Raw genomic sequence first — 16635 nt, forward strand, 5'->3', positions numbered from 1 at the left:
ATCCCAATCAGCCCTCCTCATCAGCCTTCAACATCTCATGTTCCTCCAGATCAACCCTCTCTAATTCCTCCACCAACCTGCTCTCCAATCCCTCAGAAAGCGTCACAACCCCATCCGTCGTGCACACGCGATAGGTCGGCATAGGCTCATAGCTCTCCGGTACGATCTGTCCGTTCACAGAAGGAATATGTCAGGATCTCCCATGGGATTGCGGGAGACGGGGGCGTGCCTTGCCATCCTGGAGCATGACCATGCCTAGCGTATCCGCTGGCTCAGGTGCTCGATTTGGCATAGTCGGATTTCTTGCATCTTCCCACCAGCATCAGCCTAGCCCCCTTATATCGCACAGACGGAGACGCAGACACAGACGCACCAGAAATAGGCATAAACCCCTCCCTCCGAGCGAGTGCTTCCCCAGCCCAGGCGGCGTCTTCCGCAACCGAGCGTTTAAGGACCTCATGCAGCAGCTGGAGAAAAGGCGCATTTTCACGAAAGTCGTTTAGCCCCAGCTCTCCTTCTCCCTCCGCTTGTGAACCTGAGTCATATGCATCGACGGGATCGGAAGTCGTACGCGTCGACTGGAGGGCGGGTAGGTAGCCGATTATCGTTTTTGACCGGGCGGAGGCGGGCGGGGAAGGGAGGAAGGAGAGCGCAAAATGTTGCGTGGTCGGGGAGGGGAGGAGGTGGTAGTACAGTGAGGGGCGGGCCGGATCGCGCAGTGTCGTGAGGGCGGCGGCGGAGGGGTGGAAATGTCTTTTGAAGAGGGTGGGACGGAGGAGGGAACGGAGCTGTGGGAGGAGGAACATTGGTGAGTTGAGTGGTCGCGGATGAGGGTTCGTCGACGATGGAAGGTGCTCTTATGGGACATCACACACATCGCACACTGGAGATATCCTCTATAAACACGCTGCTATTCCATTGTACAGTTACATGATTACGAGGGACACACAGCATAATCCACAGCGATCAACGTCGTCGCAAGGTACAGGGCTTGCTCAACGACCGTACCTGTTACATCACGTCAGCAGACCCGTCCAACAAATCAAAAAAAGACAACATACTTCTGTAACTCCCACTCGCGGTTATCCAACGGGCAGACGTTCCTCGTCTTCAGCCAGCGGGAAATACAGTGGAAATGGAATGCGTGCTTTCAACCGGTTGTCAGTATTTACGGTATGGCACGGCACGAAAGGAAGGGCGTACGTTACAGATCCCCCAGGCGGCAGTGCACTCGTCGTTCGTCGCAGAGACCTGGTTAGCTTGGCAGTCGATACCTGCAGAGCATGTATGAGTAAGTCAGAATCAGGTACTCGGCAAGGGGCTGACGTACAGAGGTCCATAATATGATTCCTGCAGATAGCACAGTTATCCACGACGATATCTGCTTTCGTTAGCATACACCCATCACCTCGCATGCAAAGGCATACCCCATGCCCAGAGGGCGACGGCGTTCCACTAATAGCAGAAGTCAGCAAGCGCTCAGTCGGGTCTGACAAGGGAAGGGGGGAATAGAACAGGCGCACCTTCTTGACCTCGAACCTCTTTTTGGAGTTGTCCTTCGCTTGGACGTCGTCTACGTCCATGTCGGCCATGTTTACTGGGTTGAAGAAGAGAGCAGGAGGGAGGAGTTAGTGGCCGTTTGCTCAGAGAGTGGTGGTGTGGACCGCACACGACATGACTGCAATGCCGCGTCCAGGACCCCGATGTCCCGTCTATGGGGTCTATCGAGTGACTGTTCACTAGACCACCATCTCGAACGTCAACGTTCAAAGTAGTTTCCAACAACTAAGTGATATTGCGACCATAGCCTATCAGTATCTGGACGCAAATCGGTGGGTTGTAGTATTGAGTAACAAGTTTATACGTAGTCTTACATATTATGAATAGGAGTGTACTGATTGCTTATAACATAACTCACGAAACCAGACTGCAGTCCTTTACCCCCAACCACTACAATACGGCCTCTGTTATAAGCATGGCAGAAAACGATCGTGCATGGGTTGGTGTGGTGCCAGAAGAGCGCGAGCATCGTGTGGCCGACGAAGACCTCCTGCTATGTCCCAATTTGGATGTACGGCTTCTCGCGACTCTGGCAACCTGGATTGGCAGTGAAGGACCATATCTCTTTCGCGCCTTAATGGATGGCACACTTCAATGTATAAAGCCAGCCACGAGCCCTACAGATTCTGACCTTATCATCGATACTTGGCGCTCCACAACCCGACCGCGAACCGCTGTTTTTTCCGGTCGTACGAAGCGGGCAAAGGATGGAAACATACATATTTGCATTTCCTACAGCCCGGTCTTTATGCCAGACGAATCGAATGGGGATATCGCCTCCGAAATCCCTTACAAGTCATGGACCGACAACCTCGTCCTTCAAGTTAGCTCAGAGAAATTCGTCTTCCAAAACAGCAGGGATAACTCGAGCGATATTCTGGCGCTCTCTGACGATTGGTCGATTTTTCGGTTATTCAATGGGATTTCCCGCTTGCACGCCATCCAGCAGGACGGAGGTAAGGTGGTATTTCTCCAGACGAACGACTTAGTATGTGTCTTGTGTGCTTTGTTCGCCCACGCTGCATGATGACATTTTCTCCAGGAACCCACTCGGGCATGTCACATAACACAGAACCACCTTGTGGTCATCAAAGCTGCGAATATTGAACTCTTTAACCTGGGCGAGATTCATCACGCCGCTGGCCAAGTTCATCCGGAGTCGGTGGCACCATTCATGATCCACACGCTGACCAATTCCTGCTGGTCAGCAGTGATTGAGGATCCAGAACTGGTCTCGAACGCGGGGCAGTCGACGGAAACGAAGACAGGAGCGGACGACCTATTCGCATTAGTGTTCATTCGCAGTGCGACTGGTCTGACATTTCGGGCGATACTGCAAAAGTCTCGGTCGATTCAATGGTCGATATTGAACTTGCCCATGACGTCATCGTGTCGTCCTTGAAGCTTCTGTCTGCGCACAATGGGATACTGTGGCTTGAACATCAATTTACGGACGTCATGGATGTGCTGCATCCTTCTGGTACCCGACTGATGTACGCACCTTTCCGACGTGCTCCCGAGAAAGTGTGGACAATGAGCAAACCTGTTTGCGTCGTTGCTGTCGTTGCTGAGGAGGACAATGGTGTGCTTACGTTATGCGAAGATCTTATCGTCAACACGTATTTGCAGACACTGCTTGTTTATCAGCGCTTCTCCAGGCTTGCCTTCGAGCTCAAGTATATTTTCAAAGAGCCTATCTATGAGCCTTCACGGGTCAACTTCACTTTGGACGATTCGCGCCTTGTTCCTACAAGGTTGACAAAAGACGACATCACGAATAACGAGATTCTTGTTAGCCTTTCCTTCAGTTATGTTCTCCTCAGTTGCTCACTTGGTCACGTAGACTCGCTTGCTAGCCCTCCACACTCGAACGAATATTCGTCGGCCCGAGGTACCAGCAGATGTCAAGCCACTATTGGAAGAACTGCCGGCTCGGTGGGACAAGTCGTTTGAAGGTCTTGACACACGCTTTCGTGAGTCCTTCTGGGGGGGCTTGCACATCATGAGGAGAGGATTCGACCTGCAAGCAGAGCCAGTGCTCATCGCAAGCACGGATGATCTATCATCATACCTTGTCCTCTTGTGCGCCCGGACCTGGTATCTGGCCTGCTTCGAGGACAACTCAGAAGGAACAGATAATGTACAGCTCCAATATAGCTTGGACATCTCGCCGGATGAACTGCCTTCCTTACCTAAGGCGGAGGACGTCGACGTGGACACGCGTTGGCTCACCGATCCAGTTGGTTCGATCAATCTTGACCACATGCGCTCGGATGCTATTCGTCGCTTCCTGCTGAATCAGATCAAGTCAAGTCCGCACTGGCGGTCGATCGCCGCTATGCTCGGTCTCTCGGCAGAGAACTAATGCTTGTGCAGCGAGCAGCTCCTCACTCGTTTTGTAACAATACTTCTGTCATTCGTTCAACACTGGCATACGCGCAATACTATCATGCTGTCGGCGATTACCTGCCTTTACTATGCTGTGCTAGTATGTTCGTCTTCTACTCTCTTCTCGCGGCGTCTTCCACACTGTCTGCTCTTTATCCTGCGACCACTCCATCAGTTGCTGCTTTCTCCGTCTGCGCCGTTCTCACGCTCTGCTCCTGCGTCACCTTCTGTCCACCGCTTGATGTGCTACGTCCCTGGACCTGCGAACTTAGTCTTTTTCTTCCTTTTCGTCTCCTTAGCTTGACTTTCCGTACACTAGTTGAGCAGTTTACATATAACTACCGTTCGAAATCAAACTCGGCTCGCCCTCGTTGCCGTAAATGCGAGAGTTGATCCAGCCGTTCCACACATTGCAGTTTACACCAATATGATAGTCCGTAATCAACCTGATTTCTATAACAACCTAACAATTCCATAATCGGATGGCTGTCGACGTCGTCAAGCGCAAGGGTCGGTGCGGAGGCAGATAGATGACTGCTATTTCCCAGCAAGCGCTTTCATCACAACGTAATACAAGTATTCATTACCCACTCTAAATTATTGTTGGCTTGTCAAAACACCGTCATGGCAGAGCAGCGGATCCTGGGAGAACAATTCGTGGCCCAATTCAAAGAACGAAGGAGCAGTATGTCCGCTCCCCTCCTCCCAAACGCGAATCACGGTACACGTTCGCAGACATCGAGAGCCTGGCAGAGTCTGGAAAGGGCACACCGGGCGAATACGAGAGTCAAGTTACTGCCCTCCGGGCGGAGTTGACAGCATCGATGGACTTGTTGACGGGGTATAACCAGAGACAGCTGGATACTGTTTGTGGTTTTCCCTTGCTTTGAGCGGGGTGTTGATTTGTCGGGTAGCAATTGAAGGCCCTCGAGCAGAAAGTCAGGGAGGCGAAGGCCTCGGCCAAGCCGCAGGGCAAGTTCTCCTTCAAGCGAATGAAACCTGTGGCGAAGCCCGTGGTCGCTTCATCAAGCAGCTCCACCAGCGCACCCGCCACATCCAGCTTAGTTCCAAGCACATCTTCCGGTCACACCATCTTCTCCCTCTCCAACAGCTGTATAACCTTCGCATCACTAAACTCCGAACCCGGCGCCGACCTCCTCCTCTCCTCGCTTGATCACTGTCTGGTGAACCTAATACCGGCGTCAGCGGACCTTCCCCCCCCAACACCAGTACTGGGCTCCATCCACGCCCGAGCACTCCGGCACACTGTCCTCCTTCTCCCGGTCATACCCGGCAGTGTCTTCCTCGAAGGATGCACTGAGTGCCTGGTCGTCGTCGGTTGTCACCAGGTATGTGGCTGCCCCAGCTCCAGCCCAGCGGTTCTCTGACGCACTGCGCAGTTAAGAATACACGCCTCTGAGAATACGACGGTGCTTCTGCAAGTAAATTCCGTGCCGATCATCGAGCACTGTCGCGGGATCTCGGTAGGCGAGTATCCCGCGGTCTTACGAGCACTAGTACTGCAAGATAGCGGAACAACGTTTGTGAGTATCCTTTCGGAGTGTACGACAGCTCTAGTGATCGATATCATCATCCCTCCCCGTTACAGGACAGCAAGCATGCCGAGATGCAGGATTTTAACTGGCTTCAAGGTGGACAGTCACCTAACTGGAATCGAATCTCCGCGGAATCTGCGACATCATGGGACGACCGAGTGCGGAGGTTGATGCAGCAGGCACAAGGCCCCATCGCCGATACTGTTCTCGGTTTATAGCATTCTATCCGAACGTCTTGGCAGATGGATGGACAGCAGAGAATTTGCTCCAGGCGCTTCGGACACGTCGCCCGAGGCTTGGCTTGCAGCCGCGTGATGAGGGATTTAGGGCCAGCGCATACAATATCAAGAGCCGTACTATACCGCACGTTCATTCAGTGCTCCTGTTTCATTGCCACCTGCTTATCAGTTATTGATATTCACGCTCCCTGGCTCCCTGAATTAATATCGCGCTGATGCCCGTGCGCCCCGCGCGGTTATCAGTACTGCCGATGTGTGCCGTTGACCACGGGCGGGGAGCCAAGCCGGGGCGCGCCGTGACTGTCCGCGGACAGTTCCGGTTCCTATATTGGAACCCAGTCCGCTCTGGATGTCTGGCTGGGTCGGGAGTGACAAAGCCCCCTCGTATCGTGAGGCCCGAGGACGAGCTGCGATGGTCGTTCGCACGGCATTGATTGTCCAGTGGGGGATGTATGAGCCGGGCGTGTAATTCCAACTAGCAGTTCTATTAATAGTGCTACGGGGGGGGGGGAGATGGGCAGGAATAATCGCCCTTGTGTGGACGGAGTGGATGTTAATCAAGTAATTTCGCGGTATCTTCCTTGGGATGGCACGACACGAAGTGCGTAAGCGAGGCGAGATGACAGGTTCCCGTTGGAGCGAATATCTGTTCAGAGAGCATCCTGCTCCATAAGTAAAGTGAGGATTGGGCATAGTTCAATCTTGACGGTGAGGATTGGTCGGGGAATGTCGAGGTCGTCGTCAGGGACATCGAGAACGGCAGGACGGGACAGCCTTGAAGCGGATTCTGTGTGATCGTCGGGTGTGTTGCACAAGGAACTGATCTGAAAATAGTGTCCCTATATTCCTTATACGTTCTGTCGGTCCGCAATTCAAAGAGGAAGACGGAAAGGGTGGGTTGATGGAAGATAATGTCCGACTTCTCTTCCCTGACGCGATATGATCAGATTAACCATATCGGGTCTGTTCGGTGCGGTGCTGTCGGCCCTCCATCTAATCAAATAAGAGATTGTGCGACATGACCCGTGTGGCGCACCGAGGACCCCATTCACTCCCACCCCTTCTCTGTAAGGTACTTTTTGCTTCCGAGAGGGAATTCGGCTCTCTCCGGTGCAGATTTGTGAGGTGGAGAAACAAGAGCAAGAAAGAGGTGTTAGCGAAATGCACTCTCAACTCTCTTTCCGCTCTTCACCCGCGATTCCGGGGTCTCCGCCGATGGTCCCGCTTGCCGTCCCGGTTCGGAGGGGATGCCCGAAGGTGCAAGAGATTGAGGGAACATTTTATCAGATCAAGATTCACTTACAGAGATAAAATCCCCCCCTTCGCCTGGACCTCCCCTCAGGAGCGCCCTCTTGTTCTCTTGGACTTGCCCTCCCTGTTCCTTTCGCCCTCTCTCTTCCACCATCCAGGTATACATCAACAATGGGTGCTCAGGACGTTTTCTCAGTTCCAATCTTCCTCATCATTCTTCGTGAATCGATCGAGGCCGGTATCATCGTCTCCATCCTGCTGTCTTTCGTACGTTCTCCCCGGCCGATTCCCACATATCGCTAATGCCTATATGTGAAACAGGTCAAGCAGCTTATTCTTGGAAAACAAAAGGAGAGTCTCCCCGTATCGCAGCCCACGACAACACAGACAACAGAGGGCAATGCAGCGGCAGTCGCAACTACAGAGGGCTCTACTCCTCAAGAGCCAGTTGAGGAGATGGGAATGAGCGAGAAGCAACTGTATCGCAAGCTTGTCTGGCAGATCTGGCTCGGTACCATCATCGGCTTCACGATCGCTCTGTGCATTGGTGCTGCTTTCATCGCAGTTGTAAGTTTCTCCCCTCTCTACGCCGTCTCGCCCAATCTCACCATGACTAGTTTTACACCAAGCTGCAGGATCTTTGGGCTCAGACCGAAGACGCCTGGGAAGGTGCCTTCTCTCTTCTTGCCGCAGGCCTGATTCTCGCTATGGGCATCGCGTTCCTCAAGCTCGAGGGTTCTTCTGCCAAATGGCGCGTTCATCTGTCACACGCCTTCTCGAAGGGGGACGCCGATCGCTCTGGACGTGGTGGTCGTTATGCCCTTCTCGTCCTGCCTATGATCACCGTGCTTCGTGAGGGTCTCGAGGCGATCGTCTTCGTCGGTGGTGTTTCCCTGTCCGAGAGCGCAAAGGCCATTCCCCTTGCCGTCGTCGTCGGTCTTGCCTGCGGTGTTCTCGTTTGTATGTCATGTCATCTTTACGTCACATGCACGTACTCACCAGATAATAGCCTACTTCATCTACAAGGGTGGTGCTGTCCTTGCCATCCGCTACTTCTTGGTCGTGTCCACGTGCATCCTGTTCCTCGTCGGCGCCGGCCTCTTCTCTCGTGCCGTCGGCTACTTCCAGACCTTCGTCTTCAACCAGGGTGTTGGAGCCGATGTCGAGGAACTCGGAGATGGACCCGGCTCCTACGACGTCCGCGGCAACGTGTGGCATTTGACCTACGGAAACCCTGAGAACACCCAGACTGGTGGTGGTTGGTCTATCTTCAATGCCATGTAAGGTGATTTCCGCAAATTGGAAGATCAATCAATTGACGACTTTTACAGCCTTGGGTGGAACAACACAGCGACTGTCGGAAGCGTCGTCGCATACTGTGGCTTCTGGATCCTCGTCATCCTCATCCTCGGCTACCTCAAGTGGTCCGAGGGACGCGGTCACCTCCTGGGCTGGAAGTCCGCAGCGTACCACAAGCGCCAACAGCGCCTGCGCGAGCATGCCCGTGCGGAGAACGCGAGCGAGGTCGAGGACGAAAAGGCGTCGGTGGAGTCACCTGCATAAACAGATCATGTATACCGGTAAATGCTACTTTGCTACAAACTTCCACTTGCACACGGATGTATACTTAACCGTAGCATGAACTCACCGTTTCCTCTTTTGTTGCCCCGTTGGCCAGTAGCCTGTAATGACAGACAATGAACTTGTTATTTCATATGCTTCCCGTGTGTGTAGGTGTCGAATACGGATCGGGAAAATATCGTGGGAGCACAGACGAACTTAATGTTCCAACCCAAGGGCATCATGTTGCCTACTGGTGACTCGATAACTGCTGACAAAAGAAAATCGCCCTACTGACTCGCACTCCATTTCACGATTGAGCACCGAGATTGACGGATCATATTAGGCAGATTCACGGGGTTTTCAATCTAGCAGACATCGAGTTTAGGAAATATCATCAGTGAACCTGTGTGGTGGCGCTGGCAAGGGTTGACAACGAATCGTGCCTTGCACGACGCGACTCGATTTCTGCCTGACTCGTCCGTGCATGCGAAGGTACTTGTTCAACCTCGCACGGCATCACTCCTTGCACACCAGAGCCCGACTTACCACCTGTTCACCATCTGTTCGATTATCTAGCTTCTTGAAGTGCAGAAATATGGCCTCCCAAGTTGTGGAAAATGGGATATCGACCGCTCCTCACCCGGTTCAGTCGACCAGCGAGCCGGCAAAACCAGCACCACAGAATAACGCGCCTAAGCAGGCTAAGGCAGGGAAGAAGGACAAGGCTGCTGCTTCGGATGACAGGATGCCACTTGAGGTGAGTCGGTGTTCGACTGTTTTGGTGTTGGGGTATTGATGACTTTTGTAGATGAACCCTCCGCCCGCATACATGCAGGAGCGGATTGATATGTGGAATAAGCTGAAGGCGGAGCAAGATGAATTCTACGCTAGTTCGTGCTTTCTTTGTCCTGTAAAGTTCTTCTCCTCATCAGTTTCATTAGAGCAACCACGTCAAGAGATACAGGTTACCCTACCAGATGGCAGCGTCAGGAAGGGTATGAGCTGGGAAACCTCACCAATGATGATCGCCGAGGAGATCTCGAAGAGCTTGGCAGAAAAGGTCGTAATTGGCAAGGTGTGAATCATCTATCTTTGTTATATGTGGAGGCTGACAGAATATCTAGGTCGATGGGCAGCTCTGGGATCTGCACCGGCCGATGGAAGGCTCCTGCAAGCTACAACTGTTGGCTTTTGAGGACAAGGAAGGTAACTGAGCTCATTCGCTCTCTTTCTTACGGAAACTCATCAGTGGACAGGTCAGCAAGTGTTTTGGCATTCCTCTGCACACGTTTTGGGTGAAGCTGCTGAGAGGCATTATGGCTGCCATCTGTGCATCGGCCCCCCTACAGAAGAGGGGTTCTTCTACGAGATGTCTATGGACGAACGGTGTGTGGCGACTGAATCCTTGGTACTAACTCGATGTTTATGCCGTATGATGCAACAGGGTCGTTCAAGCTAGTGATTACGGCTCACTGGAAACACTGGCAAAGATGGCAGTCAAGGATCGCCAAAAATTCGAGCGACTGGTCGTGCCGAAAGAGACCCTGCTGAAGATGTTCCATGTACGCATGGCCGGCTTCTGAAATCGTTGCATGATGCTTATCCTCGCTATAGTATAACAAGTACAAACTTGAGCTGATCAAGTCGAAGATTCCGGATGGGACATCCACCACCGTATACCGTTGCGGTCCTATGATTGATCTCTGTGTTGGACCACACATCCCCCACACAGGAAAGATCAAAGCATTCATGGTGACAAAGGCGAGAAAACTAACACGAATCTTCCCGCTGGTTTCTGACACAGTTGCAGAATTCGTCTTCGTACTTCCTCGGTGATGCCAAGAACGACTCGCTGCAGCGCATCTACGGCATCTCCTTCCCGGACACGAAGCAGTTGACGGAATACAAGCACTTCTTGGAGGAGGCTGCGAAGAGAGATCATCGGAAGATCGGCAGGGTACGTCAGATAACCATGCCTGGAAAGCTGCGTCTAACTCCAGTATAGGAGCAGGAACTGTTCTTCTTCCATGAAATGAGCCCAGGAAGCGCGTTCTTCCTTCCGCATGGCGCCAGGATATACAATACCCTGCAGGACTTCACCCGGGTTCGTCATACTTGCCTGTATCACAGGACCGTTATTGATAGCCACTCTGCAGAGCCAATATCTCCAAAGAGGGTTCACTGAAGTCATCTCTCCCAATATGTACAACCATAAGCTATGGGAAAAATCCGGTCATTGGCAGAAGTACAAGGACGACATGTTCACCCTGGAGGTGGACAAGGAGCAGTTCGGCTTGAAGCCCATGAACTGCCCGGGTCATTGTCTCATCTTCGACAGCCGCGATCGCAGCTACAAGGAGCTTCCCCTGCGACTTGCTGATTTCGGCGTGTTGCATCGGAATGAAGCGTCTGGTGCATTGTCTGGCTTGACTCGAGTTCGCCGTTTCCAGCAGGACGATGCGCACATCTTCTGCATGCCCAGTCAAGCAAGTCAATTCCGCAGGAGTTTTGCTACAGTTCTGACAAATTCACACAGATCGGTCAGGAAATTGCGGGCTGCTTCGATTTCCTGCAGCATATGTATGGAACATTTGGATTCACCTTCAAGCTGAAGCTGTCTACAAGACCCGACAACTACCTCGGGAAGATTGAGACATGGGATATGGCCGAGAAGGTGCGTTAGTTGGCGCACGGCACCCTACCCTTCTCTGACTTGACGATACTCCAGCAACTTGAGCAGTCACTGAATGAATTTGTACCTGGCAAGTGGGAGCTCAACCCCGGTGATGGAGCGTTCTACGGACCCAAGATCGATATCACGATTGAGGATGCCTTGCGCCGTCAACATCAATGTGCTACCATTCAGCTCGACTTCCAGCTTCCAGAACGGTTCGAGCTCAAGTACCGCGGGCCTGAGAACGACGAGACTCAGCTGCATAACCGCCCTGTTATGATCCACCGTGCTATCTACGGCAGTCTGGAGCGGTTCATCGCTATTTTGACCGAGCATTTTGCTGGCAAGTGGCCATTCTGGCTCTCGCCGCGTCAGTGCTTGGTTATCCCCGTTGCGGTGCCTTTCGTACGTCAGGAGTCACCCTTTGGCTCCTGCCCTTATTAACATCCTCTCGCAGTTCGACTACGCTAGCGAGGTTGCAAAGAAGCTTTGGGATGCGGGTCTCTTTGCTGAAGCCGACGTTGGTCCGGAGACATTGCAGAAGAAAGTTCGCAACGCGGAAGTTGGCCAATGGAACTTCATTCTTAGTAAGCACGATCGCTCAGCACGGCTACTCAGAGTGCCTGACAAGTACTGCAGTCGTTGGGCAGGATGAGCTCGATGCCAAGTCCGTCAATGTTCGGAATCGTGACGACACCACCTCAAAGAATCGTGGTGAAGTCATCCCCTTCGACACCTTTTTGGACAAGACCCTGTCCCTCAAGAAGGAACGGCGCCTAGAGAACAAGCTCTTGTGAGACAGCCTCTCGTGACGAGTAGTATTACATTGCAGTGTAGGAAAACAAGCTGGTCGTATACGTAGGTCTATTGATGTAATACACCGGCGAACTGGCTCCGCTATTGGGACATAATGAGATCATCGGTTTGACGGTGTATGCTATACGAACGTACCAACTGCATAATTGCTGCCCGCTCCGTTGGCGGCAACGCATTCACTTGCTCCTGTGATAGCGACAACACCTGCATTAACATGGCCTGCAGAGAGGGCGCGATCAGAACGAGTTCATAGTGGTCCGAAGAAACTGCATACCCTCTGGTCCGCTGGCAACGGCGCGGCCGCTACAGCTGCAGCCGGCGCAGGTGTGGGCGGTGGGACAGCCTGTGGTACCGGAGGCGGAGGCATACCGTAGTATGACTGAGGTGGGGGATATTGCGCAGGTTGTTGTTGCATGGGAGGAGGATACATCTGTGGTTGAGGAGGCGGAGGTGCAGGAGTTGGGAGGGGCGGGGCGGCTGATTGCGTAGTTGCTTTGAGCATGCGCTGTCATCATTACATTAGTGCAAGGGGGGAGGAGCCAACGCATGAGAACACACCTCAAGAATAGCAGGATCCACAATTTTGTTCATTAGCATAGCTTGAAAGAAGGCGTAGGATAGTTGAGGATGGGCAACCAAAAGAGCTCGTGCACGATCTGGGTAGTTACCAACATAGGCCTACAGCCAATGTGAGTGACACGCACAAAACCAACGCAACCACTGGAGCTCACCTTCATCTGATTCAACGTCTGCATTAACTGCGGGTGCGGAATAGACGCAAGCGCTTGGCTGATGACGTCGAGCGAGCTCTTTCCCGGCGGTATCGACACGCCAGATGGCAAATCATTCATGAAGTTGGCAAAGTCGTTCTTTGGAGGCCCCCAGCGGCCCCCGTGTCCTGCCGAATCTGCACGAACGTCACGCTCGTTGATTACACCTTGGTGAGTCGTTTTGCCCTCCACCATCGGGTCGGACTCGGCGATATCGACACGTAGAGGACGGCCTTGAACTTCGTATCCATGCAGGTTTCGTACTGCTGACATGGCAGTCTCATGGTCTGATCATATTGTGATGAGATAAATGTTCTGGTTCAAACACAATCCACGCACCTGGGAACTCGCAGAACCCATATCCCTTTGGCTTGCCCGTTTCTCGATCAAAGACTAGACTGTGCTAACATGAGTTCTCTCAAATAAACATACTCAATATAAAGCATACCGAAACCCGACTACAGGCCCAACAGTCCGGAATACTTCAATGAGCGCTTCCTGCATGATTGGATCAGCCCAACGAGCCTCCCGAGCCTTGTAGGTCACGTACTTCAGTCATGCCATATGGAATGTTTCCCACTATTGGTCTCAAATCAGTATATTCGCCTTTGTGCGAACGACAATGATATTCACCGAAAACCACTCGTGAATCTGGATGGGCCATTTTTATTGAAAGATGTTCAGTGAGAGGCAACTTTGAAGAGTGGCGTCGAGGAGTTAAGGGTCGAAAATGAAGTTGATCTCACGCGTCTCTTTCTCTTCTTGCCAGTCACCTGATCAATGAGGATCTACGCCCGCCATGTTGTTGGGAACATCTCCGCCGCCGGGTTACGAAAGGACAACTTATTCATCTACTTTGCCTTGCAGAACATACCCTCCCTATCAGGTGTTCGGTTCGGAATAAAGGCGGGACGATATTCCGACCCTATCCGACGTCGGTATATCATCTTCGGGACACCGATGATACGATCCAATCTATTGTGGCCAAGAAGAATTCGGAGTTTCCATATTGAGACATCTCTGTGTAGAGAGCAACACTCGGATCGCATCGCAAAATCGTGAACAAATCGTCGGTTCTCAGTATGGAGTTTCCCTGTGCCTCAAGGTTTTAGAGCCATCATTTATGCTTCGCTGGCAGGCCCAAAACTTACCTCATGGAGATTCGCTTACCACTGGCATCATGCCACAGAAGACAGCTGGGTATCGAAGCCCACGACCGCGATACTTCGTTGAATTCCTTATTATCTTATCAACCTATGAGGGATAAGCTGTTGAACAAGTCTCCCTGCGCCAAGACAACGTCAAATTGTGGGCAACCTTCGCAAACAAGTCGTCTTCTGAACTCTTCGGTGTCAATAATCGCCGCTTGAAGCTGGTTTTCGATTTTTGCACCATCAGTTGCAGATCCTTGGCTCAAAATGCGTTTGCCAAGACTACCGTGAGCTGCGGTACCAGCGGGCCCCAGGCAACTTCGGAAATATTCCTCTCTAATGATCCCAGCACATGCGGAACATTCGGAATCGGCTGCTTCTCACTTTTCGGGGTCTTTGGCTTGGCGTCCGCTCCCTCTGCCCGGAAAGGTGCGCTTACTGTGGGGTGACCACAACGTTGCGGCCCTTTCCCTCTTATTGGAAGTGTTGATTATATGGCGCCACGTCGGATTCTACCGGACATCTGTCCGATGTATCTTATCTGACATGACAAGATAAAAGGAGAGACAATCTCTCGTTTTCACACCAGACTACCACCCCCGTTGTCTCCCAAACCACTCCACCACAGGATCTACTCGTCAATATGGGTGCCCAGGGTGTCTTCTCCGTTCCCATTTTCTTGATCATTCTTCGAGAGACCATCGAGGCCGGCATTATTGTGTCTATCCTGCTGTCCTTCGTATGTTCTTTATTGCCTGAATAAGACAGTATGCTCACGTAGTTATTTTCCGCAGGTCAAGCAACTGATCTTAGGTCAACAGAGCGACCGAGCCCCTGCGGCAGCTGATGCCACCGCTGATGGATCCACACCGGCAGAAAATGCATCGCCCGCGGCCGAAGGAGAGCAGCCTCGCTCTCCGAGCTCCGCAGGCAGCAATCGCCCTCCTGTGCCGGTAGACGAGATGGCCCTGACCGATAAACAGCTGTACCGCAAACTAATCTGGCAAATTTGGTTTGGCACTATCCTCGGATTTGTCATTGCCTTGTGCATCGGTGCCGCTTTCATTGCTGTCGTGAGCCATTCTCCATTCTTCTCCACGAGTTGATTATAGTGATCACCTTGGTAGTTCTATACAAAGCTTCAAGATCTTTGGGCGCAGACAGAAGATCTCTGGGAAGGGATCTTCGCTCTCATTGCCTCTGGCCTCATCCTTGCTATGGGCATCGCCTTCCTGAAGCTTGAAGGCTCATCCGCCAAGTGGCGTGTGCACCTATCCCATGCCTTCTCCAAGAAGGACAGCGACCGGGAAGGTCGCAGCGGCAAGTACGCCCTTATGATCCTGCCCCTTATTACGGTTCTCCGTGAAGGCATTGAGGCGATCGTCTTCGTCGGCGGTGTCTCTATGTCTGACAGTGCCAAATCCATTCCTCTGGCCGTCGTTGTTGGCCTCGTTTGTGGTGCGCTCGTGTGTATGTTCACATTTCGTTCGTCTGCTAGATCCGCATATTGACAAGATTTTGAAAGCTTACGGCATCTATCGCGGTGCTGCCGCCATTGCAATCCGTTACTTCCTCGTCATCTCTACCTGTATTCTCTTCCTCGTCGGTGCGGGTCTGGCGTCTCGCGCACTCGGCTTCTTCCAGGCATATGTCTTCAACCAGGGCGTTTGGAAAGACGTGGAAGAGCTCGGTGATGGTCCCGGTTCTTACCCTCCCGACTCCGTATGGCATCTGACCTACGGCAACCCGTTCAACACCCAGACCGGTGGTGGCTGGTCCATTTTCAACGCCATGTACGTAACCCACGCCTAGAATTCACCCACCGATGTTGATACCCGTTTAGCCTCGGCTGGAATAACACAGCAACTCTCGGTGCCGTCCTCGCCTACGTCTTTTTCTGGGTCTTCGTCATCTGCACCCTGACATTCCTCAAGTGGAAGGAAGGCCGCACTCACCTCTTCGGCTGGAAGTCCAAGGCCTACGTAGTCAGGCAACAGCGCTTCAAGGAGCGTGCTGCCGCTGCCGCTGCTGCTGAATCCGCGAGTATTGGCTCTGATGAAAAGGCCTCCCTCGAGTCGCCGATCCAAGCGTGAGAGCCCTTGATCTAAATGTTTCCCTTTCTATTCCATACAAGTTCCCATGCTGTGTTGTACATGAGATGTAACACGATGAAAATTGATTGATTCCACACCAGTCACAAAACATTCTAAGCCCCACTGATCACAGCATCGTCCGTTCGCAATGCATCCGTTGTTCCTGCGAGAGAGGCTGTTGCCATCCCGAAGTATCCAATGTCTCATAAGCCGCACACACGGGTATCCACTGGGTTTGAATCAACATTCATTTTGCATCACAAATTGCGACGCACAATGGGATCTCATTCAACTTGGGTACAACATCGGTCCAGACACGCCACACGGGAGGAAGGTGATACCACGAACGTCTAGATACTCTCGGAGGTTCCCTGGAGGATCACGGATAAGAGGTGAGGAAGAGGGCGATAGCCTGTGGGCTTCAACGGTTGTTCGTCCATTGCCTTCCTGCCGGCATCATGGGGATCACTGACAAAGTGGTCCACAGTCGCATCGCTCGTAAAACTTAGCGGCAAGACATGGAATATAGTGCATGACAATTGTTAATACAACAGGAAGAGCGGACAAGATTCGG

General features: G+C 52.4%; 8 protein-coding genes across 8 annotated transcripts; 5 read left to right on the forward strand and 3 right to left on the reverse strand.

The window, feature by feature from the left end:
* Positions 1-7: 7 nt before the first annotated feature.
* Positions 8-806, reverse strand: DACRYDRAFT_107858 (uncharacterized protein; the record flags this gene model as incomplete). The annotated part of the gene is made up of 2 exons (XM_040768550.1): positions 8-166; positions 348-806. 2 exons carry the CDS (start codon positions 804-806, stop codon positions 8-10), a joined length of 618 nt encoding a protein of 205 aa, XP_040628198.1.
* A 95-nt stretch (positions 807-901) lies between these two features.
* DACRYDRAFT_22485 (RING-box protein 1) lies at positions 902-1629 on the reverse strand. Its single transcript, XM_040772823.1, has 6 exons — positions 1524-1629; positions 1428-1455; positions 1331-1381; positions 1204-1274; positions 1062-1147; positions 902-1008 (listed from the first exon to the last, which is right to left on the reverse strand). The coding sequence occupies exons 1-6, from the start codon at positions 1590-1592 to the stop codon at positions 996-998; spliced, it is 318 nt and encodes a 105-aa protein (XP_040628199.1). The 5' UTR covers positions 1593-1629; the 3' UTR covers positions 902-995.
* Positions 1630-2111: 482 nt separating this feature from the next.
* On the forward strand, positions 2112-2549 carry DACRYDRAFT_22486 (uncharacterized protein; the record flags this gene model as incomplete). The annotated part of the gene is made up of 1 exon (XM_040772824.1): positions 2112-2549. A coding segment is annotated over exon 1 (412 nt), but the record flags the coding sequence as incomplete, so codon positions are not given.
* Positions 2550-4572: 2023 nt separating this feature from the next.
* DACRYDRAFT_116494 (uncharacterized protein) lies at positions 4573-5929 on the forward strand (the record flags this gene model as incomplete). The annotated part of the gene is made up of 5 exons (XM_040770214.1): positions 4573-4633; positions 4684-4814; positions 4863-5297; positions 5349-5492; positions 5558-5929. The coding sequence occupies 5 exons, from the start codon at positions 4573-4575 to the stop codon at positions 5720-5722; spliced, it is 936 nt and encodes a 311-aa protein (XP_040628201.1). The 3' UTR covers positions 5723-5929.
* A 1155-nt stretch (positions 5930-7084) lies between these two features.
* DACRYDRAFT_22487 (Ftr1 protein) lies at positions 7085-8712 on the forward strand. The gene is made up of 5 exons (XM_040772825.1): positions 7085-7261; positions 7316-7561; positions 7612-7954; positions 8004-8274; positions 8326-8712. The coding sequence occupies exons 1-5, from the start codon at positions 7166-7168 to the stop codon at positions 8555-8557; spliced, it is 1188 nt and encodes a 395-aa protein (XP_040628202.1). The 5' UTR covers positions 7085-7165; the 3' UTR covers positions 8558-8712.
* A 331-nt stretch (positions 8713-9043) lies between these two features.
* DACRYDRAFT_22488 (threonyl-tRNA synthetase) lies at positions 9044-12138 on the forward strand. Its single transcript, XM_040772826.1, has 14 exons — positions 9044-9314; positions 9366-9447; positions 9499-9632; positions 9682-9763; positions 9814-9943; positions 10002-10119; positions 10172-10318; positions 10368-10514; positions 10563-10661; positions 10714-11043; positions 11094-11231; positions 11286-11636; positions 11689-11818; positions 11871-12138. Exons 1-14 carry the CDS (start codon positions 9153-9155, stop codon positions 12026-12028), a joined length of 2208 nt encoding a protein of 735 aa, XP_040628203.1. The 5' UTR covers positions 9044-9152; the 3' UTR covers positions 12029-12138.
* DACRYDRAFT_116497 (uncharacterized protein) lies at positions 12096-13493 on the reverse strand (the record flags this gene model as incomplete). Its single annotated transcript, XM_040770215.1, has 9 exons — positions 13451-13493; positions 13368-13396; positions 13266-13315; positions 13157-13215; positions 12779-13104; positions 12606-12725; positions 12322-12552; positions 12183-12266; positions 12096-12128 (listed from the first exon to the last, which is right to left on the reverse strand). The coding sequence occupies exons 1-9, from the start codon at positions 13479-13481 to the stop codon at positions 12096-12098; spliced, it is 963 nt and encodes a 320-aa protein (XP_040628204.1). The 5' UTR covers positions 13482-13493.
* Positions 13494-14906: 1413 nt separating this feature from the next.
* DACRYDRAFT_22489 (iron permease FTR1) lies at positions 14907-16153 on the forward strand. The gene is made up of 4 exons (XM_040772827.1): positions 14907-15041; positions 15096-15438; positions 15494-15761; positions 15812-16153. The coding sequence occupies exons 1-4, from the start codon at positions 14931-14933 to the stop codon at positions 16059-16061; spliced, it is 972 nt and encodes a 323-aa protein (XP_040628205.1). The 5' UTR covers positions 14907-14930; the 3' UTR covers positions 16062-16153.
* Positions 16154-16635: the final 482 nt, after the last annotated feature.

The sequence above is a fragment of the Dacryopinax primogenitus genome (genome assembly GCF_000292625.1).
Source record: "Dacryopinax primogenitus strain DJM-731 SS1 chromosome Unknown DACRYscaffold_10, whole genome shotgun sequence".
NCBI classification, from domain to species: Eukaryota; Fungi; Basidiomycota; class Dacrymycetes; order Dacrymycetales; family Dacrymycetaceae; genus Dacryopinax; species Dacryopinax primogenitus.

Bases quoted from the DNA above. Each gene is read 5' to 3' on its own strand.
- DACRYDRAFT_22485 (XM_040772823.1), bottom strand. From the start codon at position 1,592: ATGGCCGACATGGACGTAGACGACGTCCAAGCGAAGGACAACTCCAAA. The intron at 1,456-1,523 runs GTGCGCCTGTTC...TTCTGCTATTAG, and splicing joins AGAGGTTCGAGGTCAAGAAG to TGGAACGCCGTCGCCCTCTG. The intron at 1,148-1,203 runs GTACGCCCTTCC...ACCGGTTGAAAG, and splicing joins CCGCCTGGGGGATCTGTAAC to CACGCATTCCATTTCCACTG.
- DACRYDRAFT_22487 (XM_040772825.1), top strand. From the start codon at position 7,166: ATGGGTGCTCAGGACGTTTTCTCAGTTCCAATCTTCCTCATCATTCTT. The intron at 7,562-7,611 runs GTAAGTTTCTCC...CACCATGACTAG, and splicing joins GTGCTGCTTTCATCGCAGTT to TTTTACACCAAGCTGCAGGA. The intron at 8,275-8,325 runs GTAAGGTGATTT...CGACTTTTACAG, and splicing joins TGGTCTATCTTCAATGCCAT to CCTTGGGTGGAACAACACAG.
- DACRYDRAFT_22488 (XM_040772826.1), top strand. From the start codon at position 9,153: ATGGCCTCCCAAGTTGTGGAAAATGGGATATCGACCGCTCCTCACCCG. The intron at 9,764-9,813 runs GTAACTGAGCTC...ATCAGTGGACAG, and splicing joins GGCTTTTGAGGACAAGGAAG to GTCAGCAAGTGTTTTGGCAT. The intron at 10,319-10,367 runs GCGAGAAAACTA...ACACAGTTGCAG, and splicing joins AAGCATTCATGGTGACAAAG to AATTCGTCTTCGTACTTCCT.
- DACRYDRAFT_22489 (XM_040772827.1), top strand. From the start codon at position 14,931: ATGGCCCTGACCGATAAACAGCTGTACCGCAAACTAATCTGGCAAATT. The intron at 15,042-15,095 runs GTGAGCCATTCT...TCACCTTGGTAG, and splicing joins GTGCCGCTTTCATTGCTGTC to TTCTATACAAAGCTTCAAGA. The intron at 15,762-15,811 runs GTACGTAACCCA...ATACCCGTTTAG, and splicing joins TGGTCCATTTTCAACGCCAT to CCTCGGCTGGAATAACACAG.